This window comes from Fusarium pseudograminearum, chromosome 1 (genome assembly GCF_000303195.2).
Source record: "Fusarium pseudograminearum CS3096 chromosome 1, whole genome shotgun sequence".
Classification (NCBI taxonomy): Eukaryota; Fungi; Ascomycota; class Sordariomycetes; order Hypocreales; family Nectriaceae; genus Fusarium; species Fusarium pseudograminearum.
This window is the reverse complement of record NC_031951.1, coordinates 4,407,520-4,425,144: the sequence shown is the minus strand read 5'-3', so window position 1 is coordinate 4,425,144 and position 17,625 is coordinate 4,407,520. Positions and strand designations below refer to the sequence as shown.

Genomic DNA, 17,625 nt, shown 5'->3' with positions numbered 1-17,625 from the left:
CTTGTGTTAATAGTAATCTGTTGAAGCTAGATAAAGACACGACGCCTTTCCTCTTTGCTTTGTCTGACTTGCCTTTGCATTCATCCAAAGAAACATTGTTCATTCTTTCGTTGACAAACACAAAGAGTCGTCGGTAGAAACATACTAAAGGCTGTGCCTCTGTTTACTATCCTTTGACCTCGTTCACTCTTTCAGGAATCTGATTTACCACGTTACACACGACAACTGCTGGACAGTACGCACTCTACGCGACTAAAAAGAACCATCATCACCATCAACATCATATAATACGACACTGCAGTCTCACACAAGCGAGACTTACATAATACTGCATTTCCAATCCTATCAACAAAAATACCACAAAATGGCTCACAACACCCGCTTTGAAACCATGGCTTCTCGCTTCTCACCCTCTCGTCTGCGCAACTCCCTACGCCGCAGCTCTTCAGCCTCCACTTCCACACAAGCATCATACTCGTCTGTCAACACGATGGGTTCATCTGCTGCCGCTACCATCAACAGCGTCATCTCCCGCCAGCCTTCCCTTCTGAACCTAGAAGCTGAGCGTAAGAGTTTCGGGAGTGAGTTGAGTCTTCTCGAGCCCAGGCCCATTGTCTACTGGGGCAGCGTAGAGGAGCGTATCGGATAGTGTGTTACCCACTCTCTTGATGATTCAATGCGGAAGAGTTACTGTTCAACGGTTTCAATGTTTAAGGAATGTACTTTTGTGAGGGAATTTAACGTTGTATTGGCCTTGCCTCTCAAGTCTCTGAAAGGTCAAATCAGAAAGGGAAATCTAACAGGATAGGCGTTTGTGGTATATTTGGTTTTCTTATTATTCAATTCTTGCCGAGTTACCTTTCGGTATGACATCTAGACATAAAGTCTTGCTGGATTTCAATTCCACCTTCAAATTCAAATTCAGATTCAAAACCACTCAAACTTTTGTTGCCTCTTCCCGTGTTGCAGGACCAAAACATCCGGTTTCATGATAATTGTTGACACTTACAACCCATAGCAATGCACTCCTTCGCTTGTGAGTTATGCAAGGGTGCGAAACGCATGTCGCGGTCCACAGAGACCCCTGAAATACCCGCGTCGATGTCAACAGTCGTAGCGATGCGGATGCCACTTTTGATCGACATTCCAAAGCCAGTCAGTGCATCGTGACGTGATGGTGCTACTAAAACGTCCACTCATAGGACGATGATGCGAGCAGATTCTTCTGCTGTTGCAATGCTGCAACCATCATTAGAAGTATCAAGAGGTAAAGGGATCGAGATCGTCCGAATAACGTCCAAGAATCGATAAATGAATGTGCTGGCTTGTGATGGGTATGCATTAATGCAAAATGGTATGATATGATGCGATGACACCCCGCGAAACGCAGGGTGATGTCCGTTGTTGTCTCCCTGCTTGGCTCCATTATGGATGGGCGATCGGCTGTTCACACCCCCGAAAGCAGCGGGGTGGTTTGATTGTTACTCTGATGCTCAACAAGAGCAGTGACACCGTGATACAGTCTGCTTGTCGCGAGCCACACGGCGCTCGTGGCCAGAGCCAGAGCCACTGCCATGAAGACGAGCACGGTGGACCTCATTTGAAAGGCCTCTTCTGCTTCCATCTTCATGAGCTTCTTCTGCTTGCTGTGATAATGCCAGCGACCATGAGCATCGTGGTCGCTATGTCCAATATGTTGATAGGGCTGGAGAAGCCATCGAGGCATCCATCTTGCCTGCTCGCTACCCGTAGCGTAGAAGTTATTGCGACCGGCAGTATGACGAAAATCGACCAGAAGAAGTGAGAGGAGGAATACAGTGATATTGATTGGTGTCATGACAAGCTACAGACGAGCATTTATGTTAACCGCCTTGTTCGTTTCATTTCGCTTATATCCACGACGTGGAAACAACGAAGTTTCTCGTCTTTAAATAAAAAGGTATAATTCGAAAGAGTTTTTGATAGAAACTTAGACTAAAACATACCGAGTAGAGAGTTGAAGGCTGGTTATTACCAGCATTTTCTGGTGGAGGACCGATCTTGGCCATGATTGCAAGTATAGGTAATTAAAGCGAGCAGTAACGAGCGTCAAGGATTGCTGGCTCAGTGTTGCATTCAGTAGAATGAAACGCAAAGACACAAAGAAGAAGTTGTCTGGATATTTGTTTCAAAAAATCAATCAGTGAGTAAACGAATGGGCATATATCTATGTAGGTAGACAGTAAGCAAAGCTTTGATGAGCTGAGTGCGGTTGTGGCTCATTTCCAGTTACGTAGCCGCCCTAGTGAGGAGTGAGGTCATCGCCTTGTCTCAACACCCACAAGACACCCGAGCCTCCCGATCATCACAACCTCATTCTAGCCATTGGAGCCAGCATAGCTTCCGACCTTAGATCCATGTCCCTAAGGAACTAAGCACATGGAAAGAAGCTCTCTAGAATCCTTGGAGGTCGAAAGGGAAGCGCCAGCACAGCACAGCACAGCACTACTCATGCTCAGCCATGGCTGGCATAGCTTTCACCTGCATGGATAGTGTATTATTATCCTCAGTTTTTTGCCAAGCCACCATTTCACAGCAATCAGCCTCATAAAAGTACGACGTATGCAGCGCCGATCTTTTCTACTCAAGCTTAAGCCCAGGCACAACTCCATCTTCTGCATCGGGGAAATGAAGAAAAGAACATCACTCAAAAGTATCAATGGTGAAATCTTATTACAGCAAAGGTAACATGGCGAATTTACATGCATCCCAGATAGCTATACGTTTTAACTCCATCTATTTTAACTTGTCTTAGCCCATATCCAGTCAGCCATTGAATTTCCAAAGCGCCGTTTGCCCCTATAAGACCCATGCCTACCGGTACCGACCTATGCATACCAACGCCCTCATGTCTGATCCAGCACAGTCATTTAATCTAGATTCCCCCCATTTATCGTGCGTTGTGAATATCGAGCACAAGAATATCCTCAGCGCCCAGTCGGGTCAAATCGTCCATCACAAGAGCAATCTTCTTCTTCTCAACCATGGAGCTGACAGCAACCCAGCCCTCCTCGTCGAGAGTTGTGACTGTGGCCGATCGCTTCCCAGGGGTGATCTTGGTTGCCTCGACGAGACGGTTTCGCTCTATGTTGTACTGGCAAAGGACATAGCTCTTCGCGGTAATGACACCTCGGATGCGCGAGGTGATGAGGTCGATAAGCTCGGGGTTGGAGGGCGTTCTCGACTTGATGAGTACGGCAGTAGAGTCAACCACAGTATCAATGGCCTTGAGGCCAGCAGCTCGCATAGTCTCTCCGGATTCTAGAAATTCGATGTTAGTCATTGTACTTAGCCACAAACAAGGTCGGTCACATACCAACGAGATCGACAATACCCTCAGCAACACCGAGAGCACAAGCAGCCTCGACACTGCCACTCAATTCTACAATCTTGGTGCGCATCTTACGGGGCGACAGGTCACCGTCGGCATTCTCACCCTGCTCGAGCTTGAGGAAGTAGTCGGCAGCAAGGTGAACAAAGCTAGTCCCAATGGTCTTGCCAACAAGATCCTGGGGGGTCTTGTACTGGCCCTTCTCGGGAACTTGAACCTGGAGCTTGCAGCTTCCAAAGCCCAGTTCCATGACCATGTCAGAGCCAGCAACCTTGTCCTCGGTGGAAGTCAGGTCAACTGAGCTGCGTCGCAGTTGGTTGTAGGCGCGAACTGAAGCATCGTGTTCCTGAACTTGGTCCCATCCGGTGATTCCGAGATCGCAACGGCCTTCGCCAACGAAGGTGGGAATATCGGCAGCGGGGAGGAAGATGAGAGCAATGGGGAGGTTCTTTACGAGAGCGATATCGAGGCGGTTCTCGCGGCGGAATTGGACGTCGGCGCCCTCGAGGAGGTTGAGTGTAGCAGCATTGAGTCGGCCCTCTGCAAGGACGTTAGCATGATGGTCACGTTTGTAAGTGGATGAACTGAATCAACTTACTCTTGGGGACAGCAAACAGAAGACGGCCTTCGAGACTGCAGGGAATTTCACATCAATTAGTGTCTGGACATGTGGAAGGTGGGAGGGATGTCAAGGATTGAGTGCTCAACTCAAACTGTCCAAAACGGGGCAAACCAACCTGTTGACGAGATCCATGGCGGGCTAGGTATTATAGGTAGACAAGGTAGTAGTCAGAATAAGTTTTCCGTTGGACTTGAGTTTGAATTAGGTAAAAAATCACAGTATGGTTAACGCAGAGCATGTACGTAGAGAACAGTCGGGGAATTTATTACTGTCTGCTGTGACTGCTAATGACTCCGACTGCGGGGCTCTCATGCCAAAACGATGGCGGGGCTCAGAACGTTGATTGAGGCCCCAAGCGTGGACGGACGCTGAAGAGACATGATTGGGGGGTTAATCAGGTACCACTAAAGCGAACCACCACTGACGCATGCTGCCCGACCATCGGGGCCAGAGGGAGTTCAGGACGGGCAGTGGAGGCCCACCAATTGTAAGACACAGCGACAACACGATGTTGACCTGGCACTTGAGGAAGAGCGTCTTGAGCTGGCAGACAAGAGCAAGTCAATTGACTGCTACGTGCAGCGTGTATGATGGAAATTTCTATTGAAGCGTTTTTGTTTTGTTTTTTTCGTTAGTGTCAGATTGAGTTTATAATCATCTAGATCGATAGTATCAAAGCGTTAAATTCAATGCTTGAGTTGATGCAATAATAGTAGGCACTAAGTTGCATTCAAGAGCCAGTCGGCTCAATCCATCCGAAGTTGTCCCGCCTTATTGGTACTCAACTTGGCAATTGAGACAAGGACAGGGACGAACAAACGGCAGTCGAGGCTCGAGTCTGCTCCGTAGTGGGTCGAGATCTATGCTTGCAAAAGAGACATGCACCTTGATAGAGAGAGAACAACATAAAGCAAAGACTTGCACTCCTGCAGCTGCAAGTACAGCAACCTCCAACTCCATCCAAATGTATTTTGTCTCATATTGTCAGGGATAGTGGCTTGTTGTTGCTCCACAAGACTCCTCTTATTATTACCATGATACTTGAACTAGGAGACAGTGTGCGTCCGTGTACGTCCTTGTGTGACCTTGTGCGACCTTGTGCGACCTTGTGCGACCTTGTGCGACCTTGTGCGACCTTGTGCGACCTTGTGCGACCTTGTGCGACCTTGTGCTACACACATGAGATAGATAGTGGTTGTCTTGTGAGCACATTACTCCGTCAGTATGTAAGTGGCACAGGAGGGAGAGATGAGTGGCTTGATGCGTTTGTTCGCATATGCGTGCACCTTTCTTTTTTACACACACGTTGTACAGAGTATGGACAACTCAGTTGCCCCATCCACTACTCCAAGATATTGTACTGAATTGTACTCTAAACACATAGGTAGCTATGGGCAGCTATGTATGATGGATACAACACACGCTAGCTCAACCCCGAAGGCCTTGTCCTTGTTCGGGGTCTCAGTCTTTTCAGCTTGTAGTCGGCTCTTTTCTGACATGTTTCCCGGATTAGCTTAAGCCTTCCATGACATCGTGTGAGTTTGCACAGTAACAGCCTAGTGTTCGGAGGTGCCTGCCTTGGAGTTGCCCTATGTCATGAAGGCATCGGAATGCAATACCTTGACCATGGCCTTGGGATAAACTGGAATCATTGTGGCGTAGGGAACAAAGTTCAGCGTCCGTCCATTACGGCAATAAAAAAAGGTTCCTGTCATGTCTGAACCAAGACTTGGGGAGCCCACCCAGTGGATGAACCAAGGGGATTGAGACCCTTTTTAGCGCTCCCGGGCCGCGCCACTCGAGAGCTAGGAATCTCAATTTACACTTTACCTTCAGCCGGGCTTCTGGGTTCTCCACCAGCTGACTTATTTTACCATTGGACATCCACCTCACCTCGCGCAGCACGCACAGTACACTTCGGTACACCTGCGTTTGGCAAGAGACATCATAATCATCGGCCTCTCCATTCGGTGGCTTTCGCGTCTTGGCGCCTTCTTCTCTCGTCTTCCTCGTAGCCACTTACTTGATTGTATCCTCGCTCTCGCTTCCTTGCTTTTTTGTCATTGCTTTACTTTCCATGCTTCGCTAGGGACGGACCGAACGGGGAAGCGGACGCACGCAACGCAACGCAGCGCAGCGCACAAAGCCTACACAAGCAAAGCGAAGCGAAGTAGTCATCAGAGCACTTTGTTCTTGCTCTTATAGCTCGCCTTGTCCGCTCAACTTCTTCTTCTCCTCCTCGCTTTGTCCTCCACAGATCGTCCGTCCATCCTCTTCGGATATCTACCTACTCATCTACCTGTTCCCATTTGTGTATATATAATTGTACTCGCTACTGTTGATCGTGATCGCAGTCGCAATCGCAATCTGCAATGAACTCGTCCTATCACCCTCCCGACATGTCGCAGCGAATGCCTGGCCCAGGCTATTCGTCCAGCGTGCCGCCACCTATTCACGCATACCAACAGCAGCAACAACACCAACACCCCCCGCCGTCTCTTCTACCTCCGCCGCCAACGCAGCATCATCATTCTTCTCATGCTCCTCCTCCGCCACCACCGCCTTCTTCGTCTTCTCACTCGCTGTCCTCGCATCAACACCACGCTCCTCCACCGCCCCATCACCATTCTCAACTTCCACCGTATCCTCCAACTCAATACCAACAGCCCCATCAGAACCAATACCCTCGACCTCACCCACTTCCTCCTTCGCGGAACGATGAACCTCCTCCACCGTCCTCGGAGCCATCGCCCAGCGATCAGCACGAAAAGCCCAAATACGAACCGCCGTTTGTCTCCAAAATTGAGGAAGGCACGGGCCTGAAGTATAGGTCGGTCATATATAACCTCTGAAAGTGTCATCTCGTTCTTTTGACTAAACGAGCTCACTAGTCTCGATGTGCAACAACAACCCATACGTGCGCGCATGTGCGGTTTTGGTGACAAGGTTTGCTTGCTTCCCGCCCATGATGTTTGTCCATCCTTCTCACAGTTCCCGTATAGGATCGCCGCCCGATCACACCGCCGCCATGTGTTCGTCTTGTAATAATAAACAGTGAGACAGGAAAGGAAGTTGACTACAAGTGCGTTGCACATACTGAAATTCGAGAGACTGGCTTTCTTACTAACACAATACCCGTAGCACCCTCGATCATGCCATGTTCGTGCTGTCGGTCGATCTTTGGGATAAGGACGGTATCAAAGAAGTGAACCTTGTCCGATCCTCAACCGGGCCAGGCTCTGGGGCGTCCTCAAACAACTACTCTTATTCAACTCTCGAGCCTAGCACGCCTTCTTATCAGCAGCAAGCTCTTCCTCCAAGCCGCGAGTCTGGTTATCCGCAGGGCCAGGGACTGGGGTACGGGCAGGAGTATCCTCCGTCAGTGCAACAAGGCTATGGGCAAGGTTGGTTGAAACAGAAGCGATAAATGTACAAACAATTCGGCGTCTGACACATTCTTAGCACCGTCGTACCAGTCGAGCAGTTCCTACGGCCCGCCCCAGCAATATTTCCCGCGACATAGCGGCTACAATGCCGATCCTCCCGCTTCATCGGCCGGTCCTCCTTTCCGCAATGGCTACGGCCAGGATCAGAACGCACTTACCAGAATGGCGGTGGTGGGAACCCAGCCCCAGGGAATGTTTACGAGGAACCTGATCGGGAGTCTGGCTGCAAGTGCATTCCGTCTCAATGACACCGACAAGAAAGCAGGTATCTGGTTTGTTCTCCAAGACCTGAGCGTTCGCACTGAAGGCAATTTCAGGTAAGAGCGAAAAAATAGTTATTGATCGAATGCCGATTTTCCAGTGCTGATTTTGACTCTCCAGATTGAGGTTCTCGTTTGTTAATGTTGGAGGAGCCGGTGGTCTGCCAATTCATGTCAATCAAGGTCGAGCACCAATCCTGGCCTCGTGCTTTAGCCAGGACTTCAGCGTGTATTCGGCCAAGAAGTTTCCTGGCGTGTGTGAAAGCACACCTTTGAGTAAAACGTTTGCGCTTCAAGGCATCAAGATCCCGATTCGAAAGGATACAAACATTAAAGGTGAAGGCGACGAAGAGATGATGTACGATCAGAACTGAAGAGACTATTTGGTGGCTGGAAATATCTCTTGGCGCTGATGACTGCGTCAAAATTGAGCTGTTAGGTTCGAGTCGTTTAGAAGCATTATACCCGCAAGAGAGGGAGAAGGCATATTTGGTGAGACCACAACGTCAAAAGAAAAGACCAAAACATGGTCCTTCTTAGTTGTGTGTGTTCAGGATGGACTGCCAATAGGTGCATGGATAGATACAGGAGACCTCTCCGATCTACAAGGTCAAGGTTTGCGCAATTGGGGAGACATACCGGCGTCGGCGTTTGGAATTGATTGATGGCTACTCTACAATGCATTTTTGTCTCAGATGTGCAGTGTGTTTTTGATGCAAAACGACAAATATAAATCAACATTTGAGTCAGGAAAGCGCTTAGGTTTGCAGGATCGACAGCAACGGTCGAGCTGAGCAAAGCTAGTTGCAACAACTCAGTCGTGATAGAACCAGGGGTCCAAGGAGCAAACGTCATTGCCTACACTTGGACAAGCTTAGCCACCAATTTCAGGGTCTTTGACGATCAGCATGGGAACAGCCCTACCCTGCTGAAAACCCGAAATCGACACGAGCCGATAATATTTTTTTGAACAAGATAAGCTCGCACTACAGGTTTTTTTTCCATACCGAAGCTATGAGCCACCAAATTAACCCCATCCGCTGTCTCGGTGCACGCCAGTCCAAAAACGGCTTCGGATCTCCAGGACAAATATCTGGAACTCGGAGCCCGGCGAGAGCGAAGAGAGGTAACTTCATCGTGGGACTGTATGTACAGGAATTCTCTTGGCAATTGGGTAGAAGAAAACCTCGGCCAACTCAGCCCAATCCCACCTTGACTTAACCCATTGTTTACTTGGCCGAGTTATGAAAAAACTTGATGAGTTCCATATTTGACTGAGGAGTTCAGTCAGTGTTGCAACATTTCATGTTCTACGTACCTCAAAGATGCTTACGAAAACTCAGTTCATGCGATTTTGCAACCATTGGTCAGACTCACCAAAACCTTTCCCATTTCGTGTTTAACATGCATAATAGCTCAAACTACAGCACAGAGATCCAGATCTTATTTCAACTGCCTCGCTTCCTTTCAGCTGGCATCCGAGACCGAGACCGAGTGAGCAAAAGCTTGTATTGACCTCGTACATGTTAGGTATCCTGCCAAGATCTGGGGCAGCACGAGGTCGTCAAATTTCATTACGCAACCAAATTTGTGTGACTGGACGTGGCTTCTTAGTGCAGATGCTAAGTGGAACTGGTATTCGGATACTTGGCTCTACTTGGTTCTACTTGTTCTAGACTTGGTGACTTGGCTGAGCTTTAACTGAGCCTCAATCTTTAAAAGACATGGGTAGTTGAAAGTAAAGTGCATTTTGGCCTGCCTATGCTTCCTAAAGGAATTGAGGCATTGGCTGGTTGATACATCTCCAAACAAGCATCAAGGGAAAGCCCAGCCTACGCCCAGCTGACTACAGAAGCTCGCCTTAATGAGAATTCTTAACCCAGCTTCGGACTAGCCTAACGTACTTAGGTAGTGACCACAGGGCCTGGCCAGGCTAGGCTATTGGATAGTCTGTACACTCTTTGGCTGGGCGCAGCGGTTCCTGGCATTTGGTGGGTGGGCAAAAGGCGACTTAGTACCTTAGTGGTCAAGCACCTATCGAATTTTTTCCTTTCCCCTGTTTTGTTGATCATGGGATCACAGCTTACAGGTAAGAGACAGGGCAGGGGAAATTTCTGGCACCGAATAACGACATCACGAGGACAGACTTGGCATTGAGTTAAAAAGTGTCACCACCGCCGCCTACAACTGTTGTTGGTTTTTCGTACTTTGATTATCTGAACTACACTCTTTGCCACTGCAATTCTTTTAAGAACGATAAATAATCTCGTTGGTTTGATCCAGAACTTGGCTACTCAGTCAACTATACTACGGTGCACTCACTCTCACTCAAAGACAACTACAACTCCAAGTAGTCATCTTGACTTTCTCTCTATCACATCTTCAACAAACATCACTTTCAACAAAATGCTTGCCTCTCACGGTCGCGGCGGCGCTGGCAACATGGCCGATTCAACCACCACAGAAAAGACAGACCCCAGCAAGCTCCAGACTCCTGTCTTGAAGGGCCCCGTTGTGACCACCGGCCGAGGTGGTACAGGCAACATGGCTAAGAACGACGATCCTCGCGAGACTCGTAAGCGTCAAGATGTTGAAGCGTATGCTTCCCCTTCTTCTCGCCTCTTGAACCCATTCACTGACTTCTGACAATAGTGTGCCCCGACGTCCTTCTTATGGTACTCAGTACTCAGGTCGCGGTGGCGCTGGCAACGTCTTCAAGGACAAGGACGTGCAGCTTACACGCAAGGCCAGCAACGAAGCTGCTATCACCGACGACGATGAACCCAGCTCTGCTCCCTCCCCTACTTCTGGCGAGTCATTGGCTCAGAAAGGCAAGAACTGGCTTTTTGGCAAGAAGGCTTAACATGTGAGAGCTTCTTCAAGTTTCTCATTGTCGTTCTAATTCTCACGAACGAAACAAAAGTTTTCATGTTCTACTATCATTGGGTCTGGGTTTCTTTTCACAGCTTGGTGTTTTGGCGCCTTTGACATTGGACCCGGAAGAGGGGTTCTGGCTACTAAGTAATGTAGACCATACAAAACAAAATGGGGTAACGGAAGGACACAGGATAGGCGGATGCAGTACCTAATAGGAGGAAACACAAAGATATCATCCTGTCAAATGAATTATATGCAACGAGAATACATTTTCTCAATATTTTGCTCATAGACACTCTTTTGCTATGTTACATTGTTTCAGGACCTAGTTCTTGATGTCCTTAGTCTCATGCTAACCCTTTATTTTCTCACGCCTATTTCCACTCCTTTATAACATCTCAAAAAATCACGAATGTAAAACAACTTCACAGTTTACAATCAGTTCTTCTTGGTGAGGCGGTGGATTTCCTCAAAGTAGTGCTTAAGGTGATCGGGGTTCACGCCAGGGGTGATTCCTGCTTTCATTAGTGCTTGCGTCGATCGACTTCATATACCGAATACGTACCGTGACCAAGGTTGGCAATCCAGCCCTTGTCTCCAACCCAGAAGCCCTCGACCATCTCTTCCACGGCCTTGGTGATAGCCTCCTTGGTGCCATAAAGCACACCGGGGTCAGCGTTGCCTTGAAAGACGATGTTGCGGTCGCCTCGAATCTTGACAGCCTCCTTGGGGTCGTGCAGCCAGTCCATTCCAATGACGTTGTATCCCAAGTTGCAGGCAGAGTCGAGTGCGTACCAAGCGCCCTTGGGGAACACGGTCATGGGCACCTTTTCCAGACCCAGGCTCTGAATCTTAGCAGGAAGCTTCTCTGCGATCTGCTTGAGGTACGGCTCAGAAAACTGGCGGTAGGACGCAGGCCCAAGCTCTCCTGCCCATGAGTCAAAGACCATCACTAACTGAGAAAACAATTGTGTCAGCTATACACCGCCGTACCCTATACGCTTCTGAGGAATCTTACCTGAGCACCAGCCTTTACTTGCAGAGCCAGATGTTCGACACAAATATCAGCGATCTTGGACAGAAGCTTCTTTGCCTCCTCGGGGTACTTGTAGATCCATGTCTTGACCTGTGCAAACAGCTTGGTACCTCCTCCCTCGACCATATAACAGAACAGCGTCCAGGGAGCACCACAGAATCCAATCAATGGCACCTGGCCATCAAGCTTCTGGCGTGTCAGTGTGATGGCGTCATAGACGTAGCCGAGCTCAGCAGCAACATCGACATCTTTGGCGAGAACCTGGCTGTACTGTCCGTCATCGGGACTCTTGAGCGGTTCGGGGAAGTGCGGGCCCTTCTTGTCAACCATTTCGACAGTCATGCCCATGGCCTGTGGGATGACCAGAATATCGGAAAAGATAATGGCGGCATCGATGAGGCCTGCGAATCGGCGAACGGGTTGAAGGGTGATTTCTGTTGCAACTTCGGGGTCACGGCAGCATTCGAAAAAGTCTCGGTTGCCCTTGGCTTCGTGGTACTCGGGGAGGTAACGGCCAGCTGTTGATTGAACCAGTTAGATATTGTTACACGTATCTTTGTTTTCGATTCAATTGCCCCTTTACCTTGTCGCATAACCCACATAGGAGGGCGCTCAACGGTCTGGCCTAAGTTGCAACGCAGAAAGTCTCAGCACAGGTCCCTCATGATTCTAGCAACCGAAGCGCTGATAACCCACCCCATGCTGTGCGAAGCAACAGGTCGTTCTTGAGAGGTGCAAAGTCTTGCGTCATCGTGATTGATAAGTTTGGTGAATAAATATCGTTACAACAGCTCAGGAAATAGTGAATTGCAAGTTACAGATCAGGCGGGATCTTTAAGAAGAAGTTCCAGTTAAGCTACCCATACTAACTAACGTTAGACAGTACCTATCTAACCCCACCAAGCAATTGCTCATTTGGAATCATAGTCAATGGAGGGGCGAGGGGTCCCTTCTCCATCTGTCGGTAGCCGGACCGAGCTCTAGATTGGTTGTATTGATTGGCTGACTCCACTCTACCTTTCGGTCCTCGGAATCTAAGACGGACCGACACGCTGTCATCATGGGCACAGTCAGTACCGCGCGTTGATAGCTTCATTCGTGATACGGAGCTGTTCATTTCCTTGCCTGGTGCTGTCCGAAAATACTCCCCGAACAAGCGATTAATTAACACGAGTACGGTCATCCTATCATATTCGCAACGATGCCTTCCGAACGCGAACTCCAGATCAACCCAATCGTTCCTGAGTCTATGATTCACAACACCAAGGTTAGTAGCTACCCTTGATATCGATCGGCTCTGAAATAGATTTGCTAACATTTTCTGCGCACAGGCTCTTTCCAATCTCCACAGTCTCACTGCTTCCCTCTTCGGAGTCACTGCTGGAGTCCTCGGCCTCGAGTCCTACTACGGCTTCCTCGTCTACATCGTCTTCTCTTTCATCACTACTCTGCTCTTCTACGTCCTCAAGGTCGCCCCTGAATCACTTCCCAAGGGCCATACCCCTCTTGATCCTTCGCGGTTTTACCGAGGACTCTTTGATTTCTGGATGGGCGGCATCTCTAACGGCATCTCGGGTTTCGTCTTGACGTGGACATTATTTTATGGTTTAGTTAGGGCATAGGTCAACAGTACCAGGAGTCTGCATCTACTTTTGGCGTCTTTGGAGTTATGATAAAGAGAATTGTTAGAATGACAATGCGGTATCCAAGAAACGAACTGTGTCATGAAACAGCTATTAAAAAACGATCAAGTATACTAGACAAAAAGAAATAAGCAAATACTGCCGCCAATTAAACAATAACGCTCTAGAAAACAACACGCTCGAACTGCTAGTCAACAATCTCAACGACTTTACCAACGAAACCCTCTAGCCCAGATTTATCCTGACTCCCACCTTCTAACAGTATAACTCGTGACCCCATCTCTATCCATTCTCGGTGATGCAGAAGCTCCAAGCCCATCTCAACTCCACCCTTGGGCTGGTCGCTCTCATTTCCAACATTGTTCAAGTCAAGCTCATCGTTGAGGTTGAAGATCTCCTCCATCTCATCCGTGTCCTCCGCTCCGGCGTCCCATCCGTTGTCTTGACGAGATATTCGGCGGATGCGCGCTACCGTTCGAATGCTAGCAATGTATATGTTTACAAAAGAGCCTATGGTCAGTGTATGAATGTCTGGGTCTTCAAAAACCGCCGTGAACCCGCTTGCAGCTTGCAACTTCAACCCAGTATCTGCCATATGTTTTGACGGTATTGCCAATATCATGCCTCGGCGAATGCGAGGGATCTCAGAGACAGCAGTGTGGCCTATACTGCCATTCTGGGGGCGAGTCGTGGGTGATTGGATGTTGAGGCCAATTGACCCAGCTTGCCCAGCTTCGAGAGTTGAGACTGGAAGTCTCAGATTACGTATGCTAACAATCTGAGCATCATGCCACTCTCCTGCAATTGTCGACGCAGATATAGCGTTCTTCATAGCAACACGGGCCAGCTCTGCTGATGATGGATGTGAGATCGACAGTCCATAACTACTTGGAGATTGTCTGCCCTCTGGAGTCAACTCGCGAGGTTCCTCGTCCTCGGGCGGGAAAGGCCCAACAACAATCTTGTCTCCAATAGAAAACTGTCCAAACCTGAGGTAACCAGATACGACAATATCAGGGCCGGCCATTTCAGCGGAACCACCGGTCAAATGTCCATAAGAACCTGACGGAGAAAAAGTATCATCGATATGAAAGAGACACTTGGGCTGTTCCGGATTCAATGCCATTCCGATATAATCGCGTGCGGTTGGTGTAGATGGCAGTGGTAGATTTTCCAACAGTGCGTGCAAAAGGCCAATTCCGCTCCCCTTGACTGCACTCGAGAACGCTATTGGAACAATCTCAGTCAGATTTCCATTCTCCGTAATCCCCTTCAACAAGTCCTTCACATTGGCGGAATCGTCATCGGGCACTCTGCTTAGGTCTCCCCATATCTTCTGATCAGGCCGAAGGATTTTAGGTACACGCCCAGCATCTTTAACGGCTGACAAAATCTTGTTAGTGATTTTGCGTGCGCTCATTTTGGAAGCGAGATCCATCTTGGTAACGACAACTGCCAGAGGAATGCCCAGTTTGAGGGATAGAGTCAAATGTGCTTTGACGAGATCAACACCACCTGCTGAGACACCCAAGCCATCGGGCACTCCTTGGCTCCTTGTGGTTATTTCAGTATCATCGGCGGCCAAACATAGAATGATCCAATGAGGAGCCCAGTTCATCAAACCACGAAGGACTGTACGTCGATACCTTGGATGCCCCGCGGAATCCGACACAAACACCAAGCGACCACCTTCAGAACAGTCGTGGATATCTACCCAGGACTCAATGTTTGCATGGCTACAGTTAAGAATCGATTGATCTTTGTACCCGATGAGCTCCTGGGCTATCGAGCTTGTGATTCCTGTAACCATTTCGTGACGATGTTTGAGCAAATTAAGGCGGCTATTGCCACGACCATTGTCCAGAATCCCCGTTGACAATGTTCCCAGCAGGCTCGATTTGCCAGAGGTTGTAGGTCCAGTGAAAGTAACTCTCAATTGCGGTGTGGACGAGCTACCACGGCTAGGCATAGCGTCGTTCTCTGCCGCAGACTGTTTATTGCAGGCGGTGTCGTTTTCTCTGTTTGCTCCATTTATCAACCCGAGGTAAGGCATGACAAGTGCTTCTGCGACCCAGAGTTTGCCGCTTCTGATGACTTCATCTGGCATGACCACAGTACTGTCGATTAGTTCTGTGGACTCGGCCCATTCACAGTCACCAACGATGACTCTCCGACGAACTTTGACAGCGCAGCCTAAGCTTGCGGCCATGACTCTCAAGGTTGTAATACTCTCATCCATCTCGTCCTTGGTAAGACCAACAAGCGTGCCATCGTCAGCAACGCCTATTTCATACAAAGCCCCCTTGGACTCTTCCAAGCCAGGGACGAGTTTCTTGAGCTTTACAGGAGCAGTAAGATCAACGTTGTCGTCTGGAAGCTTTGGGAGTGCTAGTTCCTTGGAGCTGGACAAGTGGTATGGGGAAGACTGTTGCAGTCTCCACAAGAGCTGGGTCGTCAAGCTCTCGAGTCTCTGTTGTCGAGGCTGGCTAGACGCAGCGGGGGAAGGGGCTGACAACTTGGGTCGTCCATGGCGTGACTTGTTGGTTGTACTCATGCGCGTGAACACTCTCCGCGGCCGAAGAAGTAAATGAAGCTTATATTCCGTGGGGCCGTCTTGTGGCTCGGCTTGAAGTTTGGTGACTCCGTAGTCGGATAATGGTCCGGATTCTGGCTGCTGATCTGGTTGAGGAACGTCTGAGCCTAGATGCTCAGTTTTATCCTTGCCAGAATCACTGAGCTTTGCCCAAGGAGATGAGACCCGCGGAGGATCTGGATCATAGGTGAAGACAGACATGACGGTTCCGATAGCGGAAGGGAGCTTCAAAGACGAAGAAGGCCAAGTTCAGGGTTGTAATGGTGTTAATTAAGTCCTTCAAGTCAAGATATTGATAAATATGATAATAGGGTGTGATATCCAATGGTGAGAAAATGTAGTTTGTAGTGTATTCGAGTTATCATCTTGCTAATACTTATGAGAAATTCTGTGAGTCGTAATAAGAGAGCAGTGATAATGAACCGATCACGACTCTAGGAAGGTTGGATCAAGGCGGTCAGTTGCCGGCTCAGGAGATGTAGAGCATGACGTAAATCAGCAAAGCAGAAGTTAAGTTGTGATAAAATGGAAGTTGACGAGGAAACCCGAAACAGTATGTGACAGAGCGCAACGCGCTTTTTGGAGTTGGCACAATGAATGGGATAAAAATGGACGAAACTCAATACTCACACAGGCTGACTGAATCGGAGAGGAGCGAGCCAGAGGTGACGCATCGGCGAAGCGGCCAATCATGGGAGATTCATCACAACCATGTGCGCTGTGGTTTCTGAAAGGCTCTAACATACTGTACATACACTGAAGGTGCGGAGAATCCATGTCAGGTTTCAGCAGTTCTAGGACTGGCAGCTTGGATCTTTAGTGGTCGAGGCTAGTGGGTTATGGTGATGGTAGCTTAGGTCCATCTGTGAATACAATTCGTGGCGTTTCAATACACGTTCGGGCTTAACTTGTGCATACCATATTTGATTCCCCTTATGCTTGTATCTAATGGGGCTCGGTTGCAGCTATTCCTTTTGCACCTCTTTGATAAATCACCGGCCGATTCCTATCTATGAATTCAACATTTCCCTCCCCAGCTTGTTCTTTGATTTCAACGAATATATGATAGACGGTTAGAGCGATCATCGACTTGAGCCCCAGATTAGTTGAAGTCTTTGGAACGCGGATACGGTACTACAGATAAGCATTTAATTGAATTCCAGGTTGGCATCGCGCATTCGCTCTAGGTATCAGGTTGAATCACTCGACTTGGACTACCTACCTACCTACCTACATTAATTAGTAGGCGATGCACACGACTTCGAAATGATACATCTACAATCAGTATCAGCAACCTAAAAATTAAATTCACTGTAAAGGGAAAAAGTCAAAACCATAACCATATCTTCAAGGCCAGACATTCATGATCAATTCTCAACCACTGGCTGAATCTCCATTCCAGATCCCTTCTAGAACACGGAATGTGGCATAAGATCTGCTACCCACATATGAAACCATATTGATACGGGAGTTTAGCCTGGGTATCCGCAGGTGTTTGTTAGATATTGGCTCACTTCGCTTTGTTTAATACGACACTTCAACGAAATCCGTATCCATTTTGTACGCAACATTGTATTCGTATAGATTATCCTAAGGATACAACATGACCACATACTGAGTGAGGTAGCAAACAGGTTGACCAAAATAGTACATGCAGCAGCCGCCACAAGCTGACGCATTAAAGGCTGAGCCACCTGCCTTAGTCCTCGCATTCGCTATCAAAGTATCTCGTTCTGTTAAACTTTGGGCTTTTATGTCCACGAGGCACGGCCACTACA

General features: G+C 48.5%; 9 protein-coding genes across 9 annotated transcripts, besides 3 other annotated features; 4 read left to right on the top strand and 5 right to left on the bottom strand.

Annotated features, from left to right (window-relative positions):
* Positions 1-364: 364 nt before the first annotated feature.
* On the top strand, positions 365-1,271 carry FPSE_11535 (uncharacterized protein; the record flags this gene model as incomplete). Its single annotated transcript, XM_009264652.1, has 3 exons — positions 365-581; positions 1,019-1,155; positions 1,203-1,271. 3 exons carry the CDS (start codon positions 365-367, stop codon positions 1,269-1,271), a joined length of 423 nt encoding a protein of 140 aa, XP_009262927.1.
* A 176-nt stretch (positions 1,272-1,447) lies between these two features.
* FPSE_11534 (uncharacterized protein) lies at positions 1,448-2,048 on the bottom strand (the record flags this gene model as incomplete). The annotated part of the gene is made up of 2 exons (XM_009264651.1): positions 1,448-1,843; positions 1,986-2,048. 2 exons carry the CDS (start codon positions 2,046-2,048, stop codon positions 1,448-1,450), a joined length of 459 nt encoding a protein of 152 aa, XP_009262926.1.
* A 416-nt stretch (positions 2,049-2,464) lies between these two features.
* Positions 2,465-2,485: a microsatellite.
* A 444-nt stretch (positions 2,486-2,929) lies between these two features.
* Positions 2,930-4,124, bottom strand: FPSE_11533 (uncharacterized protein; the record flags this gene model as incomplete). Its single annotated transcript, XM_009264650.1, has 4 exons — positions 2,930-3,300; positions 3,356-3,910; positions 3,969-4,003; positions 4,108-4,124. 4 exons carry the CDS (start codon positions 4,122-4,124, stop codon positions 2,930-2,932), a joined length of 978 nt encoding a protein of 325 aa, XP_009262925.1.
* Positions 4,125-5,318: 1,194 nt separating this feature from the next.
* On the bottom strand, positions 5,319-5,491 carry FPSE_11532 (uncharacterized protein; the record flags this gene model as incomplete). Its single annotated transcript, XM_009264649.1, has 2 exons — positions 5,319-5,364; positions 5,415-5,491. The coding sequence occupies 2 exons, from the start codon at positions 5,489-5,491 to the stop codon at positions 5,319-5,321; spliced, it is 123 nt and encodes a 40-aa protein (XP_009262924.1).
* A 617-nt stretch (positions 5,492-6,108) lies between these two features.
* Positions 6,109-6,133: a microsatellite.
* Positions 6,134-6,391: 258 nt separating this feature from the next.
* On the top strand, positions 6,392-8,072 carry FPSE_11531 (uncharacterized protein; the record flags this gene model as incomplete). Its single annotated transcript, XM_009264648.1, has 6 exons — positions 6,392-6,822; positions 6,884-6,938; positions 6,995-7,074; positions 7,134-7,396; positions 7,455-7,755; positions 7,820-8,072. 6 exons carry the CDS (start codon positions 6,392-6,394, stop codon positions 8,070-8,072), a joined length of 1,383 nt encoding a protein of 460 aa, XP_009262923.1.
* Positions 8,073-10,104: 2,032 nt separating this feature from the next.
* FPSE_11530 (uncharacterized protein) lies at positions 10,105-10,561 on the top strand (the record flags this gene model as incomplete). Its single annotated transcript, XM_009264647.1, has 2 exons — positions 10,105-10,295; positions 10,351-10,561. The coding sequence occupies 2 exons, from the start codon at positions 10,105-10,107 to the stop codon at positions 10,559-10,561; spliced, it is 402 nt and encodes a 133-aa protein (XP_009262922.1).
* Positions 10,562-11,013: 452 nt separating this feature from the next.
* FPSE_11529 (uncharacterized protein) lies at positions 11,014-12,362 on the bottom strand (the record flags this gene model as incomplete). The annotated part of the gene is made up of 5 exons (XM_009264646.1): positions 11,014-11,090; positions 11,141-11,531; positions 11,594-12,129; positions 12,195-12,236; positions 12,308-12,362. The coding sequence occupies 5 exons, from the start codon at positions 12,360-12,362 to the stop codon at positions 11,014-11,016; spliced, it is 1,101 nt and encodes a 366-aa protein (XP_009262921.1).
* A 450-nt stretch (positions 12,363-12,812) lies between these two features.
* FPSE_11528 (uncharacterized protein) lies at positions 12,813-13,233 on the top strand (the record flags this gene model as incomplete). Its single annotated transcript, XM_009264645.1, has 2 exons — positions 12,813-12,878; positions 12,943-13,233. 2 exons carry the CDS (start codon positions 12,813-12,815, stop codon positions 13,231-13,233), a joined length of 357 nt encoding a protein of 118 aa, XP_009262920.1.
* A 208-nt stretch (positions 13,234-13,441) lies between these two features.
* On the bottom strand, positions 13,442-16,048 carry FPSE_11527 (uncharacterized protein; the record flags this gene model as incomplete). Its single annotated transcript, XM_009264644.1, has 1 exon — positions 13,442-16,048. The coding sequence occupies one exon, from the start codon at positions 16,046-16,048 to the stop codon at positions 13,442-13,444; it is 2,607 nt and encodes an 868-aa protein (XP_009262919.1).
* A 1,013-nt stretch (positions 16,049-17,061) lies between these two features.
* Positions 17,062-17,081: a microsatellite.
* Between the last annotated feature and the right edge of the window lie 544 nt (positions 17,082-17,625).